General features: G+C 36.1%; 1 protein-coding gene across 4 annotated transcripts in view; it reads right to left on the bottom strand.

The window, feature by feature from the left end:
• IDE (insulin degrading enzyme) overlaps positions 1-25,177 on the bottom strand; it is an 85,082-nt gene that overhangs the window by 51,019 nt on the left and 8,886 nt on the right. For all 4 annotated transcript variants that reach the window (XM_067465743.1, XM_060768710.2, XM_060768708.2 and 1 more), the window contains exons 2-7: positions 15,405-15,589; positions 14,003-14,210; positions 11,390-11,559; positions 7,628-7,750; positions 5,720-5,832; positions 5,463-5,625 (exon numbers count right to left, since the gene is read on the bottom strand). In XM_067465743.1, the coding sequence (XP_067321844.1) occupies positions 5,463-5,625; positions 5,720-5,832; positions 7,628-7,750; positions 11,390-11,559; positions 14,003-14,210; positions 15,405-15,576 (949 nt within the window). In that variant the 5' untranslated portion in view covers positions 15,577-15,589. The remainder of the gene's footprint in view (positions 1-5,462; positions 5,626-5,719; positions 5,833-7,627; positions 7,751-11,389; positions 11,560-14,002; positions 14,211-15,404; positions 15,590-25,177) is intronic.

Here is a 25,177-nt window from a genome sequence, read left to right as displayed (position 1 = left end):
TAGAAAATTTGAATAACTGGATATTTAGGGGCTGATAATCTAAGGAGGCAGTACAAGGGCTAGAGTAATGAAGCAATGCCCCATGCTTGCGAGAGGAGTAATTGAATTGGATACTTAGAATAATGTGTGTGCATGTCTTCATAAATGTCTGCAAAGAGCAATTTCGAGTCTTTGATAACATATGATGCAGACAAAAGGGTACACTGTTTTTAATGTGTTTTAACTTAATGTTTTATTTATGGTTTTAAACTGTTGTTATATTTGTTTATATTTGTATTATCTTTTGGCATCGAATTGCTGCCAGTGTAAGCCGCCCTGAGTCCCGTCCCCCCTCGGGAGTTGAGAAGGGCGGGATAGAAATGTTGGAAATAAATAAATAATACACGTGGAACTACCAGAATGGAAAGTTGCAAGATTTGCTTGTGCAAGTAAAACTCTAAAGAAAAATTGAAAAAAATCAAGATGATGTTGGGGAATTTTCCTTCTTGAGTACTGGTAAACTATAGCATTTACACATAGTTTTTAATCTGCAACACAGAAAAATACAATGATTACAGGAATGGTAATATGGACGACGAAACTGGATCACGATTTTAGTCATGAGATGCATTGGGTTGTTATTGTTGTGTCAATATTGTGTATTATGCTTTTATGGTTTTAAATTGTATATTGTTGACTGTTGTACCTTTGTTGTAAAACGCGTTGAGTCGCCTGTTAGGCTGAGAAACTGTGGTATACAAGTAAAGTAAAGTAAAGTAAATAAATAAATAAATACAAATTACCTATTAAATATACAAAAGCTGGAGTGAATTTATTTTATTTTAGTTGGCTTCTGTAAATCAATGTGGATGTTTTATGTATGATTTTAGTTAAGAGATGCATTGGATTATTATCGACGGGCCAATATTGTTTATTGTGTATGTTGTTTTTATGGTTTTAAATTGAATATTGTTGTTTGTTGTACTGTTGTAAACCGCGTTGAGTCGCCAATTTAGGCTGAGAAACGGCGGTATACAAGCACCGTAATAAATAAATAAATAAATATGTTCATATTTTATGTCACTATATAATTTTTGTGTGATCATGTGTTCTTTAATTTATTGTTGTTAGGTTCTAATGTTGTTTTTATATGTGGGGTTATTTCGGAATTACTATGTCGGTACTTGCTTGTTTTATTGAGGCATTGAATGTTTGCTTTTTTGTATGTTGGAATCCGCCCTGAGTCCCCCCAAGGGAGAGAGGGTGGAATATAAATAAAGTTGTTATTATTATTACTACTACTATATAATGTTTTAGTGAAAATTAGAAATTAATTAATGGAACCATGTTAATGTGGCATCAATGCATTGGGGATAATGGATCATGACTTGTTAGGATCACTGACAAACAAGGTATAGATCATGAACTGTAGGACTACAACCTAATCGGGTCACCAGAGTTTATTAGGTAATAGATTATCGCTGGGCATGTAGATATTTTGTTTCTGTTTCATGCTTTCGGTAGACAATGATACAAGCAGACTTCTTTTAAATATAACAAGTTCTGTTTACTGATAACTTCATGTATTTAAAGATAAAAGCACATTTCTTGTCAAGGGTTTAAAACCTCAGGAATGTTTCAGAGAGTTTGTATCTTGAACTTATAATTTTTAACAGTTCCTTCATAAACTATGTTACTTTATACAGCTCTCTTTAATAAGAGTTTACTTTCAAATAAAACACAAGTCTCAATAGTTTCTAACTTCCTAACAGGAGCTTCTGCACTCTGTCAGACTTTTATACTCAAGCTCATTTACAAAAAAGTCATTCCTCAACCGACATTCCCTAACAGACATCCTGTTTGAATGTCACTGAGTCAGTCACGTGACCTGCAGCCTCTCCCACTGCTTTAGGTATATAGAGATGAGGTAACTGTAAACTATACATAAGACATATACTTCATGTTATAAAATGACACATTATAAAACAGACAAACATCATATAAAGAAGGCTTGAAAAGGTTGCTTCCTCCAACACTATGGGCTAAAATGGTACAGATTTGCACATACAGGTAGTCCCCAAGTTACAAACATCTGATTTATAAACTATTCAAAGAAAGTGGGTGAGACAACAGGAAGTGAGAGAAATCTTCCCCTCTGCAGGAAAATCCACTCCTGAAAGAGTTCTCAAGGGAAAACGCATCTCAAGCAAAGCTTTATCATCAATCCTTGTTTCCACAACAAGCCATTTTTTTTTCAAAATCCAATGATCACAGGAACAGAAAGTGGGTTAAAATCTTCTGAACAAGGGCACAGACAGCAAAATGAAGCCCTGGTTGTTAACCCTTTCCTATGCAATCCAAAGCATGCATGTGTGTGTGTGCACATGCATATGTATGTATATGTGTGTGTGTATGTATATACACACACACGTTTGGCTGGAGTAATACTTTAAAAATGTATCTGTTCTGACTTACATACAAACTCAACTTCAGAGCAAACCTACAGAACCAATCTTGTTTGTAACTTGAGGGCACTTTGGAGCTCAGTATCTTCTCTTCAACACATGCTCTTCTTTGCTAATAACATTTCATGTGATCAGTTATCACACGAGTGTCACAAGATGATGCATTCCTACAGTTCTTTTCTGTTCCTTCTCTTTCTTGATACATAAGGAAAGACAATTAAACTTTAAGAGGAAAAAACATCTCTTTGTTTCTCTGTATCACCATAAGTAGAGTTCATTTGGAAGAGAAGATAACCATGCAAAGTTATGTCACTATTTTTAGGTAGATGACCTCACATCCTCTTTTATATTTTTACATAACCTTTAGCAGCATTTTAGACAAATCCTGTCATACATACCTAGATGTAAGCTACTGAACATGTGATTTATCTCTAAGTATCCACAGAATTTTACTGCACAACTCAGAGAAGTCTCAGAATAAAATTACTATAGTTCACATTGTAATTCTGCAGCGTAAAATATTTAAATGGAAAGAGGTGCAGTTCTATCTTCTTTCAGCATTTATGAATACTTAGATATTTATTTTGATAGAGATAAGCCTCACATAAGGTTTATTCAAAAATGAATAAACCAGGCCACCTCCTTCCAAAATTCAGAAATGGCTTGCCTTGTATTATAGCTATTCCAGATTTGACTTTTGCAGGCATTATCTTCACATCAGTTCAGACCTAACATGGGGTCTATTTGGCTAGACTTGTTCAGAGGGGTTTGCTATTGCCTTCCTTTGAGACTGAGAGCATGACTTGCCCAGAGTAATCCAACAGGTTTCCAAAAGGGTGTGGAGACTTAAACCCTGGTCTCCAGAGAGGTAGTGTCATACCACTATGCCACACTGGTTCACTTTTGGCCTCTTTCCTCGATCCCATCTGACAGGCAGAGCTGCTTCTAAGCCACAGAGATCTGTGGCTATGTGCTGCCAGGAAAGCCCTGTGGACCCAGTAAAAAAGCACTGAGCAAAGAAGCTGTAACTGCAACAGCTTAGTTTGACAGAAGGGAATACAAAGACTGCTATGGGTGGTTTCAAGTTATCAAGTATGGTTTGGCATGCAAAGCTAATCGGATGATGAGCTGTCAAAATCTGAAAACTAGCAACCTAACAATATAATGATCCATCATGTGACTCCATGCAGCAAAGACTAAGCAATATATATAATCAGAAAAGAGAACTGCCCTTGCATCATAGCTCTAAGGGCAAGGAGTACTTCTTTAGGTATACAATGAGTCAGTGATTAACAGATAAACCATTGATTAACAAACCAGAGTTCTAACACTATGAAAACTTGTTAAAGAAGAGAATAACTACAGACATGTAGTTTTATTTTAATTACCTAAAATATTTTCAAATAACATCCCATCAGATGGATTTTAGGGTTGCACACAAAGTCATGACACTTTAATATAATAATAGTAAATCACAACAACTGATCAAACAGAAAGATAATATTATAAAACCACAAAGCAAGTAGAGGCAATGCTACTACCTAAATGGGGTTAAAAATAAAAAGTGCTAATAACACCTCTTTTACACAGTGTTCCAAAGTTGTTATGCAACTACAAAATACACGCTTGTTTGTAGATAAGTAACATACTTCCCTTAAAGAAGGCACAAGGAGAAAAGTCTCTATTAGTTCTGGCCTCACAGGAGGCTACTTTATATCATAAAGTATATCACCAGAAGGCTATACCAACCTAGAGAGTATTTACATTACAGATTTGCAAGAGCTCAGTTTCATTTTAACTGTCATGACTCCATCCTATTGAACACTCTTAACAGAAAATTGTTGAACAAATACCCAGGATACAAATCCCAGGATTCCACAGAACAGAACTATGGCAATTATCAATTATCAAGCATTGTAACTATACAATGCAGGCTCACACTTCATTGCTTCAGATCATGAGATTACACAGTTTAGATAGGAAGATGGCTGTACAGTTTCAAATTCCCCATTGTCTTAGCCTCTGGGACACTTTCCATATTATTTCCTTTGCATCAGGCCCTATTTCATAAACCTCTACTCTGGAGCCTCCTAAAGAGCTTTCCACATGGCTAGATAACAGCAGATATACTGTATATACTCAAGTATAAGTTTAGTTTTTCAGCCCCCTTTTTAGGCTGAAAAAGCTGCCCTCAGCTTATACTCGAGTCAAAGTTATTTATTATTTTACTCTGCTATTACTATTTTTTACATTTATTATTTTCCTCTATTATTGGTATTATTACATTTGCATTATTTTACTCTATTATTTTATTACAATTTTTACTCTATTTATTATTATTATTATTACATTTATTATTTTACTTTATTATTATTGGAAGAATACGTAAGCACATTGACACTGAAAAAGGTTAAAATAATGGTTTAATCAAAGTTGGTCAGTCTTATTTTAAATTACAGTTTTATGTAAACATTGAAAAACATTTAACCTACTGTTTCCTCAATTAATGTAATTTTATTGGTATCTATATTTATGTTGTATTACCAGTAGTTGCTGCATTTCCCACCCTCGACTTATATTCGAGTCAATAAGTTTTCCCATTTTTTGGTGGTAAAATTGGGTGCCTCGGTTTATATTCGGGTCGGCTTATACTCGAGTATATACGGTATTTTCTGCATCTCACTGCAATTGGAGCCACATTCTAACCCTTTTCTCTCTTTCCAATTCTTGTTTTGCTTATGTGTAGGTTCTCCCTCTGTCATCCAGTCTGATCACAAACCCTCTTTTCCTACATCCTGTCACATTCTTTCCTTCAACTCCTCACTCTGTGAACTCCACTCCCCTCTTAGGTTTTCCTTTGACTTTAACCTTTCAGATATTCTTCTCTTGGTAGTCTAGTTCTGCTTTGGGCTATCTTCCTTTCCACATAAATCTTCCAAAAATATCCACTGTCATTGTAGAAGAACTTATGTCAAATCTATGCATAATGCTTAGATATCAATTTATTTCAAATCTTACCTTTAGATTTCAGTTCTGATAAAAGACTTCCTGGACCTTCATGCCCAATAAGATGCCCAAGATAATGGCCAGGGTTAGATTTATAGTACTTCTGAAGGTCTGGTATTGGAAATGTGACGTAAAGATTTCTAATATCTTTAATAGGTACCACTTTGTACAGTTGCTGTGAAATTTAAAAAACGCAATTTAAGATTAAACCAAGAGTCCAATGAAGAGTCAGATCCAAATAAAAAGTTACCATAACGTTTCAAACATACCCGGAGATGTTCCTGCTGGAAAGGATGTTCAGGGAATTCAGGTAATGGAACGTTTTTGTTCTCTACTTCAGAAAATAGTTTTACTATCAAATTGGTTAGCTCATCTAGAGATTCTATATGTAAAAAGAAAAGTTGCTTATAGTCATGATGTTCGCTCAATTTGCTTTACTCTTTCTATTAAACAAAGCTCATTTAACAGAGTTTAAGAAAAGCGACTACATATACTAAATTTAAGTACACTTCATGTATAAATTGAGAGCAGGGTTTGGGGCAAAATTATGGATTTTGATATGACCCGTGGATAAGTCGAGGATCATTCTGCAGACAGGGGAAAGCACCAGTACTGCCTCAGAGTATCATAAGATACAGCACTGACACTGACTATGCATTTTTTGACTAAAATTTCTAAACATATAAATAAATATATAGGGTACACAACCAAAAATTAATGCAGTTTAATGTGCATGCTTCAAAAATAAAAGTTCTATCCTTATAATTATGCAATTCTGGATTTTTTTGCAGTGCATATTACAGTGTATTCTGCCTACAATATATATGCTCCGAAGATATATGAAATATATCCCTAACCCTAACAAGATGACATTGGTGACTCTATGTTTTAATGGTTTTTATATTGTTATGTTGACTGTTTTTAATCACACTTTTATGAATGCATAGCACTGAATCGTGCCAATATGTAACCCGCCTTGAGTCGCCATATGGTTGAGAAAGGCGGGCTATAAATGTCGTAAATAAATAGATAAATATTGGGTCTAGACTGGAGAGCAGGGAATATATGGAGATTGAGGGGGTGTTAGGGGACTGATGCTCATTAAAAGAATGCCCAACTAGGTTTTGTTAAGCACTTATTTATCCTTGTAAATATCAATATACCTTTAAAGGGGTTGCAAACTATATTTTATATAAGAAATGACATTTTCCTAGTGCCAAAATTTCAGAGGCACAAATTTTTTCACTCTCAGCACAAACCTCCAGCCCACATAGAGTCCTGTTACAGAATATTAAAATCATCTTATCAATTCACATGTGCAAATGTGAGTGCTGGCAGAGGCAAACATCAAAGCCTAACCTAAATGTAAGAGTTTATGAGGAGACTGTATATTCCTTTCTCCTTCTTACCCACATCCGAATTCCTCCTCCAATCCTATCCCTGGTTTTTTGTGCCCTCATCTAAGATATGCAACACTGAAACCTACAAAATGAGCCAGGGTAAAGAGGGATGAAGGAAGCTGTGTGCACAAAGCAAAGAAAGATAGCTTCTGTGATCTATTTCAGATCAATAAAGAAGAGCACTATAATCACCTTTGCTGTTTGGAATCCTGAAATGTAGGAATGATTTTGACTTTATAAACTAGGCTAATAAAGTTCTTCAAAATACTTAAAATAAAAGGCACAAACATTGTATTTAGGTGGACTGGATTTAAAAAATATAAATCCTATTATTCAACATCAATATTTTTGCACAGAAACATACAGTCTCATAAGACAACAATAAGAAACAGGTTTGATTAGAATCAACGTAATAAATCCACAGGCATTGTACACTACTGTGGGAGTGGGCAGATCAAAAGACAACCTGGCAAAATGGCACTACCTAGAAGAATCCTCTACCTTGTGCGGCTGTGAAGTAGAACAACTCCACATCTGTATGCTTGCCCACTATGCCCTGCCTCATGCACAGTGGAAAAAATTGTTTAAGGTTACAGACAATGCAGTCACTGTTTTTGGTCAAAATTTATTTAGCTGCTTGTGCTCCTTCTATTTTTTATCAGTTTTATACTTATTTATGCAATGTTTTTGACATGAAATAAATAATAACGTATTCCAATGCTGTGTCAAATTTTAAAATAATTATAAAATAAACTCCCATAAGTTTATCAATCTCACCTCGTCCTAGAACACAGACAGCCATTAAATTTGATGAATAATAAGTTGAATGAAACTTCAGCAGTTCTTGCCTTACATCTATTCCTTCTTGATTTGGTCTAGTTTCCAAAGTTAGTTTGTTTCCTGTAACACAAGTCAAATAAAAGATGTGTTACAAACAGACATAAACGTGAAATCAGTTTCTTAAAGATTGCTGATACTTGTAATCACAAGCAAGACAATTGCACACATTTCACAACCAGATCACATAATGAGGATTAAAAGGACATCTGTATTGATTATAACAGATGAACATTCATTCCCATTTTTGTGTTTTATGAGATGTTTCTTTTGGTTCATAGAAGTTTATCCTATTTCTAGATTTCAGAACCTCAGTAAGATCTTTTTTGGTTTAGTCCAAGTAGCTTAGAATTCCTTTTGAAATCTTGAATTGTGTACACAAGTAATCCTCAAAAAGATTTTTCTGCAAAATCTTATTCTTGTCTTCATGATATGACATTTCACAGAATAAAAACAACACATATAATTCTGAATGTGCTCCTCATATGTGAACCTTGAGTACTCCCACTATCTTGCAGGCTATGTCATTTACATGCAGGTATAGAAAACACAAAAGATTTGAAGGAATGTGATATGGGGAAAGTAAAACAGAATCTCACATTACTTTCAACATTACTGATCTAAATTTCTTGACTAAATTTAGTCATGCTTCATTGCTAGAGCACAAAGGAGCAATCTGCTTAACACCTCCTTCTCCTGAGAAGACCTCCTGGTATGTTATGACAGATTCTTCATAGTGACAGAAAACTGGTTTAAGAGCTCCCAATAAGGACCAACAAGTGTTTTGCTACCATGAGTGCTGTGACAACACTCATATCATAGTTTCCCAGTTATGTTTCTATAAGGAAGCTCTATTCTTTTAAATGAAACATTTGAGAAAGCCCTCTAGGAATATTTGGTATGCACAAAAATCTGTAACAAGTTTGTGACTGAGAGGAAGAGGTTGGTAGAATAAATATTCACAGACTCAGTCTACATCATCAAATCCAGGTAGTGAGGTATCTAGGGACAGTCATTTACATGAATGAACAGACTGTATGTGTGAAGAGCAACAGAAATGCAAAGCTTGTTGGTGTGGTGATGAGGTGATGAGATTCAGTTTTACTGATAGTGATGGCCGTGGGAGGAAATGAGAGGAAAGGTATTGCCTAAAGCTAAGGTCAGTAGTAGATGAACATATGAATGATGAAGAGAGATATTGGAATGTAGTGTGATGCTGGTTGAGAACATTATGTCTAGATCAAGACATAGCTTTATATATACCTAATGAAGAGCTCTGAAATTTTAAATGCTATCGTATTAGTGCAATGAGAACTACTCTACAGTATTTCATCTTTCGAAGTTAAAAATTGGTCTCATCAGTGTTTCAACCACAATCTTTTCTGGTTGTCATTGAAAAGAAAATTCGAGGCTAGAATTTTATTTCCAACATGCTGACTCAAACGCTACTGCTATGCAAAGTGAAGCTAAAATTCAGTATTCTGAGCTGAGAGAATGTATTACTGAGAGGAAGCTTAAGGCAAAGAAACATAAACTAAATGAGTTGAAAACAATGTATTTAAAATAAGAACAAGGACATACAAAATAATCAACTTATTTTAACAAGCAGTAGCAATAAACACCGAGAAGCAATATTAAAAAAATCATTACAGATAAATAAGAAATCAGTAGGAGCCAATTGCTGAGAATCAACAGCTTGTCAAATCAATCACTGAGAGCACACAACTTGACAAGTCTCCAAACATTTTAATCACAAACCACCACTATACTACCTTATACAAAATGCAGGGGGGCTAGAAGTGCTATGTTCTTTATAAAAACAAAAAAAAAAGCACAACAAATAAAAAGAACAATCCATTTAATATGTAAGACAAATTACATTAAGAAGAACTTCCTGACTGTGAGAGTTGTTCAACGGTGGAACTCTCTGTCTCAGAGTGTAGTGGAAGCTCCTCCTTTTGAGGTTTTTAATAATAATAATAATAATAATAATAATAATAATAATAATTTATAACCCGCCCCATCTCCCCAAGGGGACTCAGGGTGACCTTTAATCAGAGACTGGATGGCCATCTGCCCGGGGTGCTTTGATTGTGCTTTATTGCATGACAGGGGGTTGGACTTGATGGCCCATGTGGTCTCTTCCAACTCTATGATTCTATAATCTAGTTAATCTCTAGTTTAATGAAGACTAACTCTTATCCACTTAATCATTTGTTAGTTCCCATGCTCATATTTATGGTTTAAAAATACACCTGAGTGGTTTTTGGCCTTGAAACACTGCCTCCTCGATCAATTCAGCAGAGGACCCACTTCTGTAGTGAAGAGAGACTGAGGAGAAATGCCTCGGGTGCACACACAATTTACAGTGGTCCTGCTGGACTGCTGCAATTGTTTGTAATCCTACTTCTACACAGTTTGTTTCAAAGCAACAGTTGTCACTGGTTCTAAGTATATTGTGGTTATAGAATCATAGAGTTGGAAGAGACCTTGTGGGCCATCCAGTCCAATCCAACCCATGTAATCACATGGGTGACGTACACTGGATTAAAATATGGAAAGGGACCACTGTTATTCTCTCAGAATCTTCATATCTTCTGCTGATTCTCTCTCAATGGCTTTCAGTATCACTTGACATATTGGATTAGGGGGAATATGAGCTTTAAAGGTCATTTTAGAGTATTTACTGTATTTCAATTCTGTTTTTACCACACTGTTATTTAATTGTTTTTTAACCTTTGTATTGCACCTTTTAAGCTTGTTTACAGCTGAGTGTTATTCGCCTTGAGTTCCCATGGGGGAAAGGCAGGGTATAATTAAATAAATAGACAAAATACTATTGCATCATATCTCAGAAAATGAAGTGACTGTATTGCTTAGATAATAATGCAAGTATTAGATGATAGCACAAGGAGATTATTGTTTTTCGTTTTAACTCCTAAAGCTGACTTTTCTTTCGAAGACTTTTTAATATACAGGAAGCCCTTGGTATCTGCAGGACCTCTTGTGCATGGTCAGGTCCTCATTAAAAATGGAGGAGAAACAGGTGGTTGGCATGTTCCCCACACACAAATACACACAAATGCATTGTGTGTATTTGAATCCACAGCAGGTTTAATCTAGGGATCATGAACCCATGGATAAAGCAGGCCCATTATATTTGTGAAATAACTCAACACGATGTAGGTGGCACCTAATTCTAATTCACTTCTTCATTCACTCTGCTAGTGCAGTATTATCTCTGGACATCTCTTATTTTGTCAATCATCTTATTTTTTAAGTGGTTCTAAAGAGCAAAACTGTATTCAGAAAATAATTGTAATATTATTAGGTATCCATACAGTTGTTCCAGTGTATTTAGGAGCCACATTATGCTTTTATGGCCTTAAATCATGTCAATTATTTAAAATAGTTTAGCTCATCCTAATTACTATATCAATTCAAAAGTTTAACACACACTTCATTCACTGTGGGTATTTTACACAAAGACCTACAGTGAGTCTACTGGATTTTAAATGTGAATTAAGAGCTGAGGTTATAACCATATAAGGTGCATCATCAAAACAAATTCCACACCGCATATTATGAAAATTTTATTAAACAATTTCTTTTTCTACTAATATAGAAGAATGAGATGCAGTATCATACTGTATGCCTGGAGAGTCCAATATTTCCAAGTTTAATACACACACTTTTACAAACCTGTGCCAAATTTGCTGAAGGGATGATTGGGATTTCCAGTTGCCTTTTCTAGCTGAAACAACCTCCAAGCATCGTTCATTAAATTCTTCTCGTGCTCAGAATCAACAGCATTCACTTCTCGGTCTTTGCAGCTTTCATCAAACAGAGGACATAAGAAAAACTGGGCAAATCTACATGAAAGAAAATTGATATTTTTTCAAAAGTATGCAATTGACCATACAACTACATTTTTCAAAGCTTAAAATAGTATTACATTCATTCTGGAGCATTAACAGCATGGTGAAGCACACCATTCTTTGTTAACCCAAGGGATAGATACCTACTTCTTTATTAAATTTGCTCACTTGGAGCCTGAGTATTAGAAAGGACAGACACCACCCTTAAGTGGCTGCTAAGATGCAATCTGTTGTATTTGATAAAAACAACCTCCACCTACTACACAAACTTTTGCCCTATGAAATTAGATGCTTATCTATCACAAAGAATGTATCACTTCTGGCTGAATGTTGCCATTCCAAGTCTCTTTGGAAGATGCCTACTATACCGTATATCAGGTGGTATCTGAGACTAATCCTACAAATTATGACTTTAGGACACTCCCAGAAGACACTTTAATCTTAACCCTTTGATTTGTTACATTTACTAACATTCTGCTTCGATTATGATCCGAAAACCTTTATGTGCAAAAATCCTGTTTCCTCTACCCGTTATTCCAGTTTTTCTTTGGGACAGGACGGTCTATTGGTTTGACTGTTAAACTATGAGTTTGGAGACCAGAGGTCAAAGTCCCACTTGGCAATGGAAATCCATTGAGTGACCCTTGGCAAGTGACAGTCTCTCATCCTAAGAGAATCCCTCTAAACAAATTTTGCCAAGAAAACCTTGTGATAGGATTCACTTTAGAATCATCCAACATTGGAAATGACTTCAAGACACACAACCACATAGAAATGTTTAATGTATCTGTCTTTTAGTCAGATACATGAACATCTTTCCATATGTAATTTTTCTTCTGTTGCTCATAAGCAGGTGCTAATGGTTAAATTCTAATGCATAAATAATATTTGTCAGGAACATTTAACATCTCAAGTATAAAAATTGTCCCCCTGGTTTGTCCCCCTGGTCCACCAAGGCACATGAACATTGTGTCTCACTGTTAAAGCACTCACAGCTTCTCCCAATTTCCTTAATCCATATGAGATCACAGTCCCTTCTTATACCCAGTCTCTTGTATCCACAGTTTAAATTAGAAAGTGTTTTCTTAGAGAAAGTGCTAGCTTCCCTGCACACCCAAGACTTTCTAAGATGCAAATACTGATATTTCAAATTGGACTGTAAGGGAATGTAGTGAGCAGACTGGTTAGGAACTTATTAAATTGTGATACATCTAGCCTGACTTCTTATCTATCTTCTATCTGCTATAATGTATTTTAAATGAAGCACAGGTGCCAGCCATTTTTAATATAATGTTTTTAATTTGCTTTTAGGGTGTATACTGTAATGTTTACTCATGTTTTAGTTATTTATGTATCAGTGGATTGTTCCTGTCTTATATTTATTTTGCTGCTGAATTCTTTCATTGTAAAGTTTATTATTTTTACTATCTATTATTCTGTGTTATTTTGATGTGTTTGTACACATTTTGTAGGCACTAAATGTTTGCCTTTTTGTGTGTAAACCATCCTTTATCCCTCCAGGGAGAGAGGGCAGTCTAGAAATAACGTTATTGTTATCATCATCATCATCACCACCACCACAGATTTAACCACTTTTTTCCCTTATCCTAGGTAAATCTCCTAAAATTTGGATATGATTGCTGAACCTTAAAATGTGTAAGCTCAGAAATAGCCCTTCCCATGCATCAAGCTTCTCACTCACACTATGACAAAAAACTAGTGGGCAGATCAACTCCTTCTCATATAATTTAATGAATTCCCACTAAGAATCTCCCAAGGTTGATGGGAACTGAATAGCAACTAGAGGCTGACTGCAGGACTACAGTGGCCCTGGTACCCACCCTTCAATATGCCCAGAGCTTTGATCAAAAGTGGCCTTCTTATTAGTCTCCTGATAAATTCATTTCATTAATTCTAAAAATCTAGGATTTTAGATTGTATTTTAAAAATTAAAAAATAGATCAACTTTATATACTAAAAAAGGAGCTCCTAAAGTGCCAAGGGATTGTTCAGCAATGCACTCAATATGGTTAACTCAGCAATGAACCCATTTGCACTAAACTGCAGCACTAGCATGAGTATGCCTTGTTTTCAACAACTATACAAAAGAAGTAAGCCTTTTAAGAATAGCTGAAAGTTGAACATCTAAGCAAAAGCGTAAGCTACAACAGTGAATTGTTAAACAAAGCATATGAAGTTTTAAAGCACACATCATTCTACTCTTGAATCTGTTCTCACTAAAAACCTTTTTCTGTAAAAGCACTGAAAAGGTTCATTTCATAATATATTGCATTTTGAAGTGATTACAAATGGCATGCTATTGAAAAATCATAGATCATTAATACTCTTTATAGGAATTATACTGCTAAATGATAATGGTACTCCGTCAAGCATACAAACTTAATACATATATTGAATTGTTAATATATATCCTTACCTATCCAGGGCACCTTCTAAATGTTCATGTGATACATCAAAGTAATAGTTGGTGTGCTCTCCACTTGTAAAGGCATTTGAACTCCCTGCGTGTTCGCTGAGAAACTGGCTGTACTCATTTTCTTTGGGGTATTTTTCAGTTCCCAAGAACAGCATATGTTCACAAAAATGGCTTAACCCAGCAATATTAGGGGGATCAGACAATGAACCTAATGGAAGAGGAAAAATATGGATAATGTCACCCCACACTATACAAGTGTTTACCTTTAATAGTATTCTGTTTCTAAACAACTACAGATTACAATTTATGAAACAGCCCATATCCTTTAGTGTAAGGAAAACCGCATAAATCAAAACAGCTCAGCAAAAGCAACACTTTGTTATCATTTTTGCTAGTTCAGGGACTCTGATCTGCCAAAATTTAGCGAATAAGGTAATCTACTTTTCTTTGTAGATAAATTATGCTTGAAGTGACTTGCTGGTAAATAACGGCTTCATCTTCTCTTTTATATGAACCTATACTGCAATTATAATAAATACAGTATTAAAAAGAGGTAGATGCTTGTGTAAGTGCTCCGAACATTAAAAAGAGATTCAATAAGACATTTTAAATAATAAATAACTCTGATCCAAGGCAAAGAAAACATTTAGTCAAAATAATATCAGTCATCTTCTTATTCTATGTGTACAACACCAATGCGTCATTTTCTAGTTTACCATCCAACTACCATAACCATTTTACATAAGTTACCTGCTGCTAACTTTTCATAGGTCATTAATAATACTTCCCATCCTGATGTTACACTGTTTCCTTCACATGTTATCTATGTGTAGAAGGTGACACATAAAATAATTGGCCATCATAAAATATAATACTTTTTAACAAAAAGTAGTTTATATAGCTATTTTTATACTACTGAGGCTAGCTTCACTAAGGAGTACAGAACTATATACTCTTTCATGGGGGAAAAGTATATACTATATAAGGCCACACTCTTACTAGCATATATCTAAGATCTGCCCTGAAGACATAGAAGGCATTCAGAAAAATCAGTTCATTATATTCCTTTCAAGCAGCAATTATCTACCTGCATTTATGCATATATATAAAAACTGACTCCTAAAATCATGAGGTTATATTGCTGCAATTAAATATGGTTTAATTCATTAGTTTTAATGTATCCATCTTTAGGCCTCTGTACAGTAATGCAATAAAATTTGGCTAGGCTAATATTAATTAGATGAACATGATCTTACCAAAAGTAACATGACCCTTATGTGACAAAAATGTCAGTGAAACTGTAAGCAAGGTTAGGACTACAGGCTCTCTTGTAAGCAGTGAAACCATTGCTAGTTGTTATTTTTAGTTAGTTTACTAAGTTTAAAAAATACTGATCAAATACCTATGTGTACATCAAGTGCAGCTGAAGATTTGTCTGTGGTGGGATCACTAATAAGCATTGCCTTGATGCCATTTGCCAGTTCTAGCCCACGATACTCCCGTTTATCCTCGGGTGACTTGATAACATCAAGTGCTACTCTTTTAAGAGCAGGGTCATTCACTTTGTAGTCCATGTCTTGTTGAAGTCTAAAAAACACAGTAAAAGTTAAACTTTCATCCCAAAAAATACAGGAGAAAAACATGTTCAATATATTACACTTCTTAAGATCTAGAATATCCAACTCTTGTCCAGATCTAAAATACATTCCAACAAAGCAAGGCATGTGATTAGCCCCCCCCCCCCCCGCCTGATGAACAGATTGTCATGTCCTACAGATTAATTGCTTTATCCCTGTATTTAAAATAATATAATATTTCTGATGCATTTTTAAATCTGTACATAGCTTACATTTTAGCAACGATACTGTAACAGATAGCATAACTAGAACAATCTAACACCACTCTTACTGACTGATAATATTGGATGGGGACCCATTCATTTTCCCTTTAGCCTACACTCATAGCCGACAGACAAATGGAAATAATAATAATACCAATACATGTTTTATTATTTAAATAAAAGCATTATATGGGTTAAGTTATAAATAAATAAAGCCAAGTACAATGCCATTGTGACACAGCAACACTGCATTTCCATGGCTCCTTGAAGCTATCAGAATTAGCTGCTTTACAAGAAACAGGGAGTGCAGAAGAGCCACAGTGAGATGAGGAAGTAGATTCAGATGGTTGTAGAATCAAAGCTATTATCAGAAGACAAATAAAAAAAACCTGTGCTTGTGTAAATTAATGCAACCACACAGGAATGCTGAAGACATTCTTCTTAGGACTAATTACAGCATACTTTTCTGCAGAATAAAAATTATAATAATAAAGCCTTTGATATTTGTTCTTCCTACATCTTATTTTATTATAATAATAATAATAATAATAATAATAATAATAATAATTTATTTATACCCCACCACCATCTCCCCAAGGGGACTTGGGGCGGCTTACATGGTGCAAAGCCCAACAAAATACATCAGTAAAAACAACACAGTAAACAAGCAAATAAAACACAGTGCAATTACTAAAAAATAACATATAAGCTATAACACAAAGATAATTTTAAAACACCACAGGCAGACGTATTAATGAAAAATTTTAAAAACACTGGGCGTGAACAGAAGTAAAGTATATCTAAATGGGGGGGGGGGGGTTTAAAGGGTAATGTAGAGGGATCACTCCAACGGGTAGATAAAGTGCTTCAGAGGACATTTTGCAGGGAATTAGTCAGAAAAGGGCATTTGTTTCCTTTATTCGGGGAAGGCACACTGGAACAGCCATGTTTTCAAGCTCCTCCTAAAGACTGCCAATGTAGGGGCTTGTCTGATATCCTTTTGGAGTGAGTTTCAGAGTTGAGGGGCCAACATAGAGAAGGCCCTCTCCCTCGTCCCCACCGATCGCATCTGCGAAGGGGGTGGGTGTGAGAGCAGGGCCTCTCCAGATGATCGACGAGATCACGTGGGTTCGTAAACAGTAATCGTTTTGGAGTGATGGCTTATCTAGACACAAGAATGGTTAAAAAGAGTAACCACTCTGCAAAGGGTAAATTACAGGCATACTGAGAGCCTTTTGTTTGGCTATGCCTTCCACACAGACATTTTCTTCTACATCATGTGAAATCTTTTGAACCAAAATAATTTTAAATGTTCATTTGTAAAAGAAAAGTGTGCCTTCTTCAACCTGTCAATTAAAAATACTTTTTAACACACTGCCCTTTATGTTTTCTACACCACTCTATTCTCTTTCACCCAAGTGCCTTGTACTTTAATTTGCAAAGTGCTGAATTATTTGTTCCCAGTTCTTGTCCACTTCCTGGCAGCGATAATACAAGGCTGGAACACTGAGACAAATAAAAAGTGCATTAGCTATTTGGAGCAGAACAGCATCACATTATAACTGTCCTAAATTATTCAATTAAAAACAACAATCACAGCTCTCTGTCATCACCGTTACTGTCACAACACTAAAGTCAATGAAAAAATAAGCACAGAAGTATCAAGACAAGTATCAGCATAGAATATTTGGAATTGCTCTATTTATCAAAAAACCTAAGCAAAAGACAGACAATCAACAAATATTTTGAGAGAAAGCAAATCACATACTAGATGTGATTTGTATTTTTTTTTGAGTGACTGTGTTTCTATTTTAAAATCAAGCTACATATCAAATGAAAACTAGTCAGCCTTTCAGATTCACAGGATTTAGGGGTACAGGGCTCTGTAGATGTGGAAAAACCATGAATAAAAACACTAGTAACTAAGAGATCACCTTTCTTGGAATCTAGGTTCTCCTGTGTAACTCAATGGTTAACTTCCAGTGGAAATTAATCATGCAGTTGCACCAGAGGACATAGACGTTCCTAGATCATTTTAATCAAATCTTTAAAAGTCAAGCCTTTAAATGTGGAGTACATATTCGGCACTATGTTCTGTTTTCAAATTTCAATGTCCAAAATTGACAATTACTTTCTAAGAATACTATAAAGAATACTTCTTGACCTGCATATATTGTAACACACAATATTAAGTTTCGACAGTTTCCATAACTATGGCAAAAGAGCCCCATCAGTGAAGACAAGAACCGATTCAGTTTCTACACTGAAAAAAATAAATAACGTACCAAAAATTGTATATTCTCTAATCAATTTCATAGCAGCCATAGATCTGACACTTACAGTGAATCAATGCTTTCTATTTACACTTAAGAATTTGCAAAACAGTTTACACTACTATTAACTTTCCAAAATATTTTTACCAAGGCATTTACTTAAAGTACACCATAATAAAAACACAATTAAAAGTCAAAATGAAGCAGAGCTAGCCTGTCATTACAAATAGGAAATGACAATGATTACTAGAAAGATTATTACGAAGAGGTTATGGTGAAAAGATAGGAGGTTTGTGTGCTACCTAAAAGTAGGATATATGTATTCTTAACAAGTCTACACCAAAGCCACAGAAGGGTCATTGCCACAGCTCACCATAATTTTAAGCAGAGATGGAAATAGATACCTAGAAACAGATAGTCCTGACTGCGTTGACCTTTGGCTGGTGATTCCTAAGTTGGGAATCTCACTGGCATACTAGCTTCCCAGTAAATTCAACAAGATGATCTAAGAACTGATATTTGTGGCCATGAACAATTTTAAAACTCCTTTTAGGACTATCTTGGCTCAAGTAGCTCAGAGCTTCACGGCTGCTACAGCAAATATGGGTCTCTTACACTTTATTTTGGAGGGTTACTTTTTGGGCTTTATGTTTTGCACTGCTAAGGATTTTCTGATGATCGGATAATTTGGCACATACAGATTCAAGTGGCATAACAGAGGGCCATTAGAATAATCAGCACCAGGAAATGTATAAGGTTGGTATGATCAGATTCATAAATAGACAATGCATAGCTGCATAGGATGACTGACAGAATCATTCTGCAGTATGGTTCTATAGTGTCATAAAATCTTAAGTTACTGGGATGTTCTGGGAAAGAAAATGTGTTAAATGCAAGAAACAAAAATGTTATGCCAAATCTAAGTAAGAATGCTTGAGAGTCCACAAGAAGCAGAAGCAATGAGAAAGTAGGAAATAAAGTACATGGGATGATGATGATTACGTCCTGTTTAGAAGACAAGCCCTGGATCTTTTCCCTCTGTTATCAGGGACCCCCAAAAACGGATCAAGTGATCTCACCAGCTTTTATAACTCTGAGAATCAAGTACTTAATGCTCTTCCCCATGACACTGCTACTGAGCCTAACTATAGCTAAAGTAAGGGACATCATTGTTTACTTCTTGTGGAGAGATGATAACAGGGAAGCGTCTAGACACAATTAAATTCAAGGGTAATTTATTTTTAAACCCCTCGTAGCTTGAGTCCAACATTATCTCTTTAGGAGTCTCCTCTCTGTATTACCCAAACAGTGCCTGGTATTTCTAGTTCCATATTTCCTCACTGCAGGAAATAAAAGTTACAGGAGCTAACAGATCACATACAATGTTATAATACTGAAGTTTAGTAATCACTTCCCACAAGATCACAAATGTGTATGTGTAATGTGTATGTACATAGTGTATACACTATATATATATATATATACACACACACACACACACACACACACAACATATATAGTATGTGTGTGTGCACACACACACACACATACATACTATGTGTATGGAGAAACTGCAGGATTATTTTATATACTGTAGTCTGTAGGCAGAAGATAATTTGTTGTGCAGGGATTTATTATTTATTTACTTTATTTGTATACCGCTGTTCTCAGCCCTTAGGCGACTCACAGCGGTTAACAAGAACAGCAGAAATTCAATGCTACAACAACACGGTATATAAAAGCAATTAATATCATAAACACATTAACAGTTAACAACAATAACCATCCACTGATGTCTCATAACTAAAAACATGATCCAGATTCGTCATCCATTGTTCCATTCCTATGGGATTGCATTATTGGACTATGGGGGTTGCTGAATTCAGAGCTATTGTGTTCTAAATGTTTTACTTATATTTTTACTATAAGCCACAATGAGTTTAACAAATGTCTAAAATAATCCAAAGGAAATTGTGGCATATATAAGTGACACACAAAAATGAACAGCAATTGGGCTGAAATAAGAAACAATTGAGGGAAGAGCCTAAAGACAAGAAAGCCAAAACACAGCAGCTAAAACATTATCCCTTTAATTGTTAAGAAAAATCTAGAAACAAAAAACTAATTAAAAATTACAGAACTGGTTCATTTATACTGAAATTAACAGGAAGAGTATCTCTGTCTGATTTGGCCTCTAAAATGCTACAGTAAATTTAGTCAGAGCATCATGATACAATTGTTGATGACAATTTCAACTCATAGATGAGACTCATCCCTAGAGTAAAATAAGTATGTGGCAAACTATAGTATAAGCAGAAGAATATGATGGTATTGCTAGTCAGAAATACCACACACATACTTGATAAAAACAGATACAGTATTCCTACAGAATCCTGTGTGCCCCATATCATACCATCAGATGCATAATTCCCATCATATAAAAATCACCATGGTACATCTCACCTTTTCTATAATGAAGATAAATCTCAGGCCTTTAGAGGGTTTCATTGATCTTACTACTCTCTGATAAAGGTAAGATATTAAGTCTGAGGCCATTCCTTAACCTAGTTTTTGCTCTAATCCTTCTTCTGCATATTCCCTGTTCATCTTGAAAAAGACCCTTGAACAGAGAGTGAAGATGAGGGTTGAGATTATGACATATTTCTTAAAGTGAGAGTGACACTTAAAGCACACCAGCCAATAATAGGCACTTTCTTTTTCAGTACTGAGAGTAATTTCAACTACATACAAAGCTGCTAAAAACAACCATAATGCTTTTGTTTTCATACTTTTTACATTATTCATTTTTGTATTATTCATAATGATAGAATACAAAGACTCATTATACTTGAAAAACACCTCCGGCATTCATCCTCAACAGTTTGAGAAGGAATATTTACCTTAGGCTAAAGCATCATTTATGTCCTCTAGCATTTAAAAATCTCTGCAGTTGGAAAATTAGGATATGAATTACAGTAAATTTACTGCCTGGAAGTCCCTGACTATAATAATACTATATAGAAAGGTAAAGTGAAAGAATCTTAGTATAAATTATTTGCTTTAAGAATTAGTACACTTTAAAATCTATAATATTTGTAAGGTTAACGTTCCTTCAAAGACTCTAGTAAAAATTATTTATGTTGTTTTTTTATTCATTTCGAATATTTATACTAACTCCTTAGCTACAAAGGTATCCGAGCAGCTTACATATTGTTAATTTGACAGGTCTGTACCCTCAGGCTTACAATCTAAATAGGACATGACAGACAAGGAAAAGGGGATGACAGTGTGGGAAGGGATTAAGTCCAGCAGATACTGACTCTTCTTCTCTCCTAGGTCAGGGCAGTGGCAGCTGGGTTGAGGGAAGGTCTTTCATCTGTTTTTGGGCCTAGACAAGATGGGAAGCCTTCCAAACGCTTATTAACAGAGAGCATGTTATTCTTTCCACTAAGATAATTGTTTTTTTAAAAAACAGTAATCCAACAATTTGGTTTTGCTCCATTTTAGAATCTCAAATTCAGTTCTAATTTAAATACCATGTTAAAGCAGGGAAAGAACCTTTAAAAGTGTAGTAAACTTACAAAAATTAAAACCTGTGACGTCTTTTGCATGTTATAACAAAGCCATGACTCAACCACATTTCTGCTTCCCTTTCATATAATTTATACATAAACATGCTTTTAGGACAATCCAGTTCCCACCTTTTGTGGCAAAGAGGCTGTCTTGCTGGAAGTTCTCCAGCAGGAGGAAATTCAACATGTATATATTTTCCAAGTATGGAGATGGCGTACTGAAACAGCTCCATATGCTATACTACTACCTCTTATACGGCCAAGAAAGCCACAGAATCTGTTTTATAGCAGTGTAGTTTCTTTAATGTTAATGAACACACTTGGGAACTGTGCACCTATTAATTCCTCTGGGCCCAAATACTGTACAAGCGTGGAACAGTCAGAATAATCTTGTATTTATAGCAACTAAACACCCACCTGCAGTGATCCAGATAATGAGATCAATTAATTTCCAGTTCAGTGGAAACTGTGCCTTTCCTGTGGAGTTATGACTTGGCACTGTAGAACCTTTCCTCCCAATCCTGTCTCTTAAGATTGCTTAACCAAGAAGGAAGCTACTTACCACACACTAGTGGCATGCCACACAAACATCACAGGGAACTGGTTTCATCAACTAATGCCAAATCGTATTTGGGTTGAATCATGGTACATAAACAAAAGATATCTTCATATATCCTGGGGCTGCTTAATAAATAATATTAGCTAACTGAATTAGTTTGCGCTGTTACACAGGAAATGTTTATGATGAGGCATACTCTGGGGATGAAGGTTTCAGCTGTTTCCCACATAACACAGGTGGCCCATGAAACTCATTCAGAACCAAATAACAATAATGTGGGAAGAAATTATAGATACGACTACATCCAAAAATGAAATGCATACTGCTAAACTGTTCCTTAAGGCTTTAAAAATGATTTGGAGAAAGACTAATGTCATAAGCGTTTGTTTCCATCAGAAATCCCATGTGTTTGTTACTAGAAATAACAGGACACAAAGTGGTAAGAAATATAATAAATCACAATAGCATTAAAATGTAAGCTTAGTCATGACACTGCTTAAAAGATGCATGAAGTTTAGTCACCTGGGCATGCTAGATGTATCATTGCTATGGTTAAACACAAGACAGGAAGTGCATCTCATGAAACTTCTCTGAAAGATTAAACAAGAAAGACGCTAATGATATCCAAACTACTGCATGGTAAAAGCAAAATAAAGCATGTTTGGAGGAATGAGCACAGAAACTGCTCTGGGACAGGAGGAAACTGTGCAGATGCAAGGAAAAATGGATGACAATTCTGAAAATATGTTTCCCCCTATTATTTATTCACTAGCTGTGCCATGCCACGCGTTGCTGTGGCCTATAGTAAAACTTATCAAAGTTAAGGTAGATATCTGGACTATTATGAAAGAGAGGTACCTACCTATTCCTTCCCCCTTTTCCTCCCCCTTTCTCTACTTTCTTCCTTCTCTCCCTCTTTCTTTCTTTCCTTCTTTCACTACTTGGTTTCATCCTTCTCTCTTTCCTTCATTCCCTCCCCCTTTCTTCCTTTGCCTTTCTTCCCTCCCTGTTTGCTTCCTTCTTTCACTTTTTATTTCCTTTTATTTCACCACCATAATAACAATAACAATAATGCAATGCATTGCCTCTGGGACCTGACACCTCTCCCATTCCCCATAAAGGGTCTCATAGGAACAATAGCATCATCATAATAATAATAGAAATAACAACCTTTACCCGCCACGTGTTGCTGTGGCCAATCTTCCCTCTTTCTCTCCTTCTTTCCCTCCCTCCCTCCCTCCCTCCTTCCTTCCTTCCTTCCTTCCTTCCTTTCCCATCTTTCCTTCTCCTCTTCTTTCTCTATCTCTTTCCTTCCTTCCCCCTTTTTCTTTCTCTTCTGCTGTCTCTCTTTTCTTTCCTTCCATCTTTCCTTTTCTTTCCTTTTCTTCTTCCTCTAACTTTCCTTCCTTCCCCTTTTTTCTTTACCTCCCTTTCTCTTTCTTCCTCCTTTCCTTCCTTCCTGTCTTTCCTAGATTTTGACAGGGCGGGAAGGGGCGGGGTGGGGTTTGGAGGTGGCCTGAAGTAAAAGGAGGTAAGATTGGGGCAGGGGAGTGATGGAGCGTGGGGTTGCGTGTGTGTGTGAGGCGGCGGGGGGAGTGATGGAGCCTGGGGTTGCGTGTGTGTGTGCGGCGGCGGGGGGAGTGGGGTTGCGTGTGTGTGCGGCGGCGGGGGGAGTGATGGAGCGTGGGATTGCGTGTGTGTGTGCGGCAGGGGGTGTGTGTGTGCGGGAAGCGGCGCGGCGGGGCTTGGAGTGGGCATGGTTTCCGCAGAGAGAACGTTGGCCGGAAGGCCATGTGCGCGCGCGATGGAACTTGCGGCTGGGCGCCAATGCGCAAGCTCAGTTGTTTTGCCGTTTTGTGAGTGTGTTGTGTTGTTTTTCATTTTGAGTAGATATGTTTGTACCTTGTGGGTTGTGTTATGGGCACGGGAATTTTGGTTATGTTTCGTTGGGGGATTTTTGAGTTTTGTTGTTTTGCCGTTTTGTGAGTGTGTTGTTGTGTTGTTTTTCATTTTGAGTAGGTATGTTTGTACCTTGTGGGTTGTGTTATGGGCACGGGGATTTTGGTTACGTTTCGTTGGGGGATTTTTGAGTTTTGTTGTTTTGCCGTTTTGTGAGTGTGTTGTTGTGTTGTTTTTCATTTTGAGTAGATATGTTTGTACCTTGTGGGTTGTGTTATGGGCACGGGGATTTTAGTTAAGTTTCGTTGGGGGATTTTTGAGTTTTGTTGTTTTGCCGTTTTGTGAGTGTGTTGTTGTATTGTTTTTCATTTTGAGTAGATATGTTTATACCTTGTGGGTTGTGTTATGGGTACGGGGATTTTGGTTAAGTTTCGTTGGGGGATTTTTGAGTTTTGTTGTTTTGCCGTTTTGTGAGTGTGTTGCTGTGTTGTTTTTCATTTTGAGTAGGTATGTTTGTTTCTTGTGGGTTATGTTATGGGCATGGGGATTTTAGTTAAGTTTCGTTGGGGGATTTTTGAGTTTTGTTGTTTTGCCGTTTTGTGAGTGTGTTGTTGTGTTGTTTTTCATTTTGAGTAGATATGTTTGTACCTTGTGGGTTGTGTTATGGGCACGGGGATTTTGGTTAAGTTTCGTTGGGGGATTTTTGAGTTTTGTTGTTTTGCCGTTTTGTGAGTGTGTTGTGTTGTTTTTCATTTTGAGTAGATATGTTTGTACCTTGTGGGTTGTGTTATGGGCACGGGGATTTTGGTTAAGTTTCGTTGGGGGATTTTTGAGTTTTGTTGTTTTGCCGTTTTGTGAGTGTGTTGTTGTGTTGTTTTTCATTTTGAGTAGATATGTTTGTACCTTGTGGGTTGTGTTATGGGCATGGGAATTTTGGTTAAGTTTCGTTGGGGGGTTTTTGAGTTTTGTTTCCTCGTTGGATGCCCCTAACAAATTTATATATATAGATGATGCTGCAACAAACACGGGTGC

This window comes from Anolis sagrei, chromosome 3 (assembly GCF_037176765.1).
Source record: "Anolis sagrei isolate rAnoSag1 chromosome 3, rAnoSag1.mat, whole genome shotgun sequence".
In the NCBI taxonomy this organism is placed as follows: domain Eukaryota; kingdom Metazoa; phylum Chordata; class Lepidosauria; order Squamata; family Dactyloidae; genus Anolis; species Anolis sagrei.
Note: the sequence above shows the minus strand (reverse complement) of the source record. Positions and strands in the feature narration are given on the sequence as shown.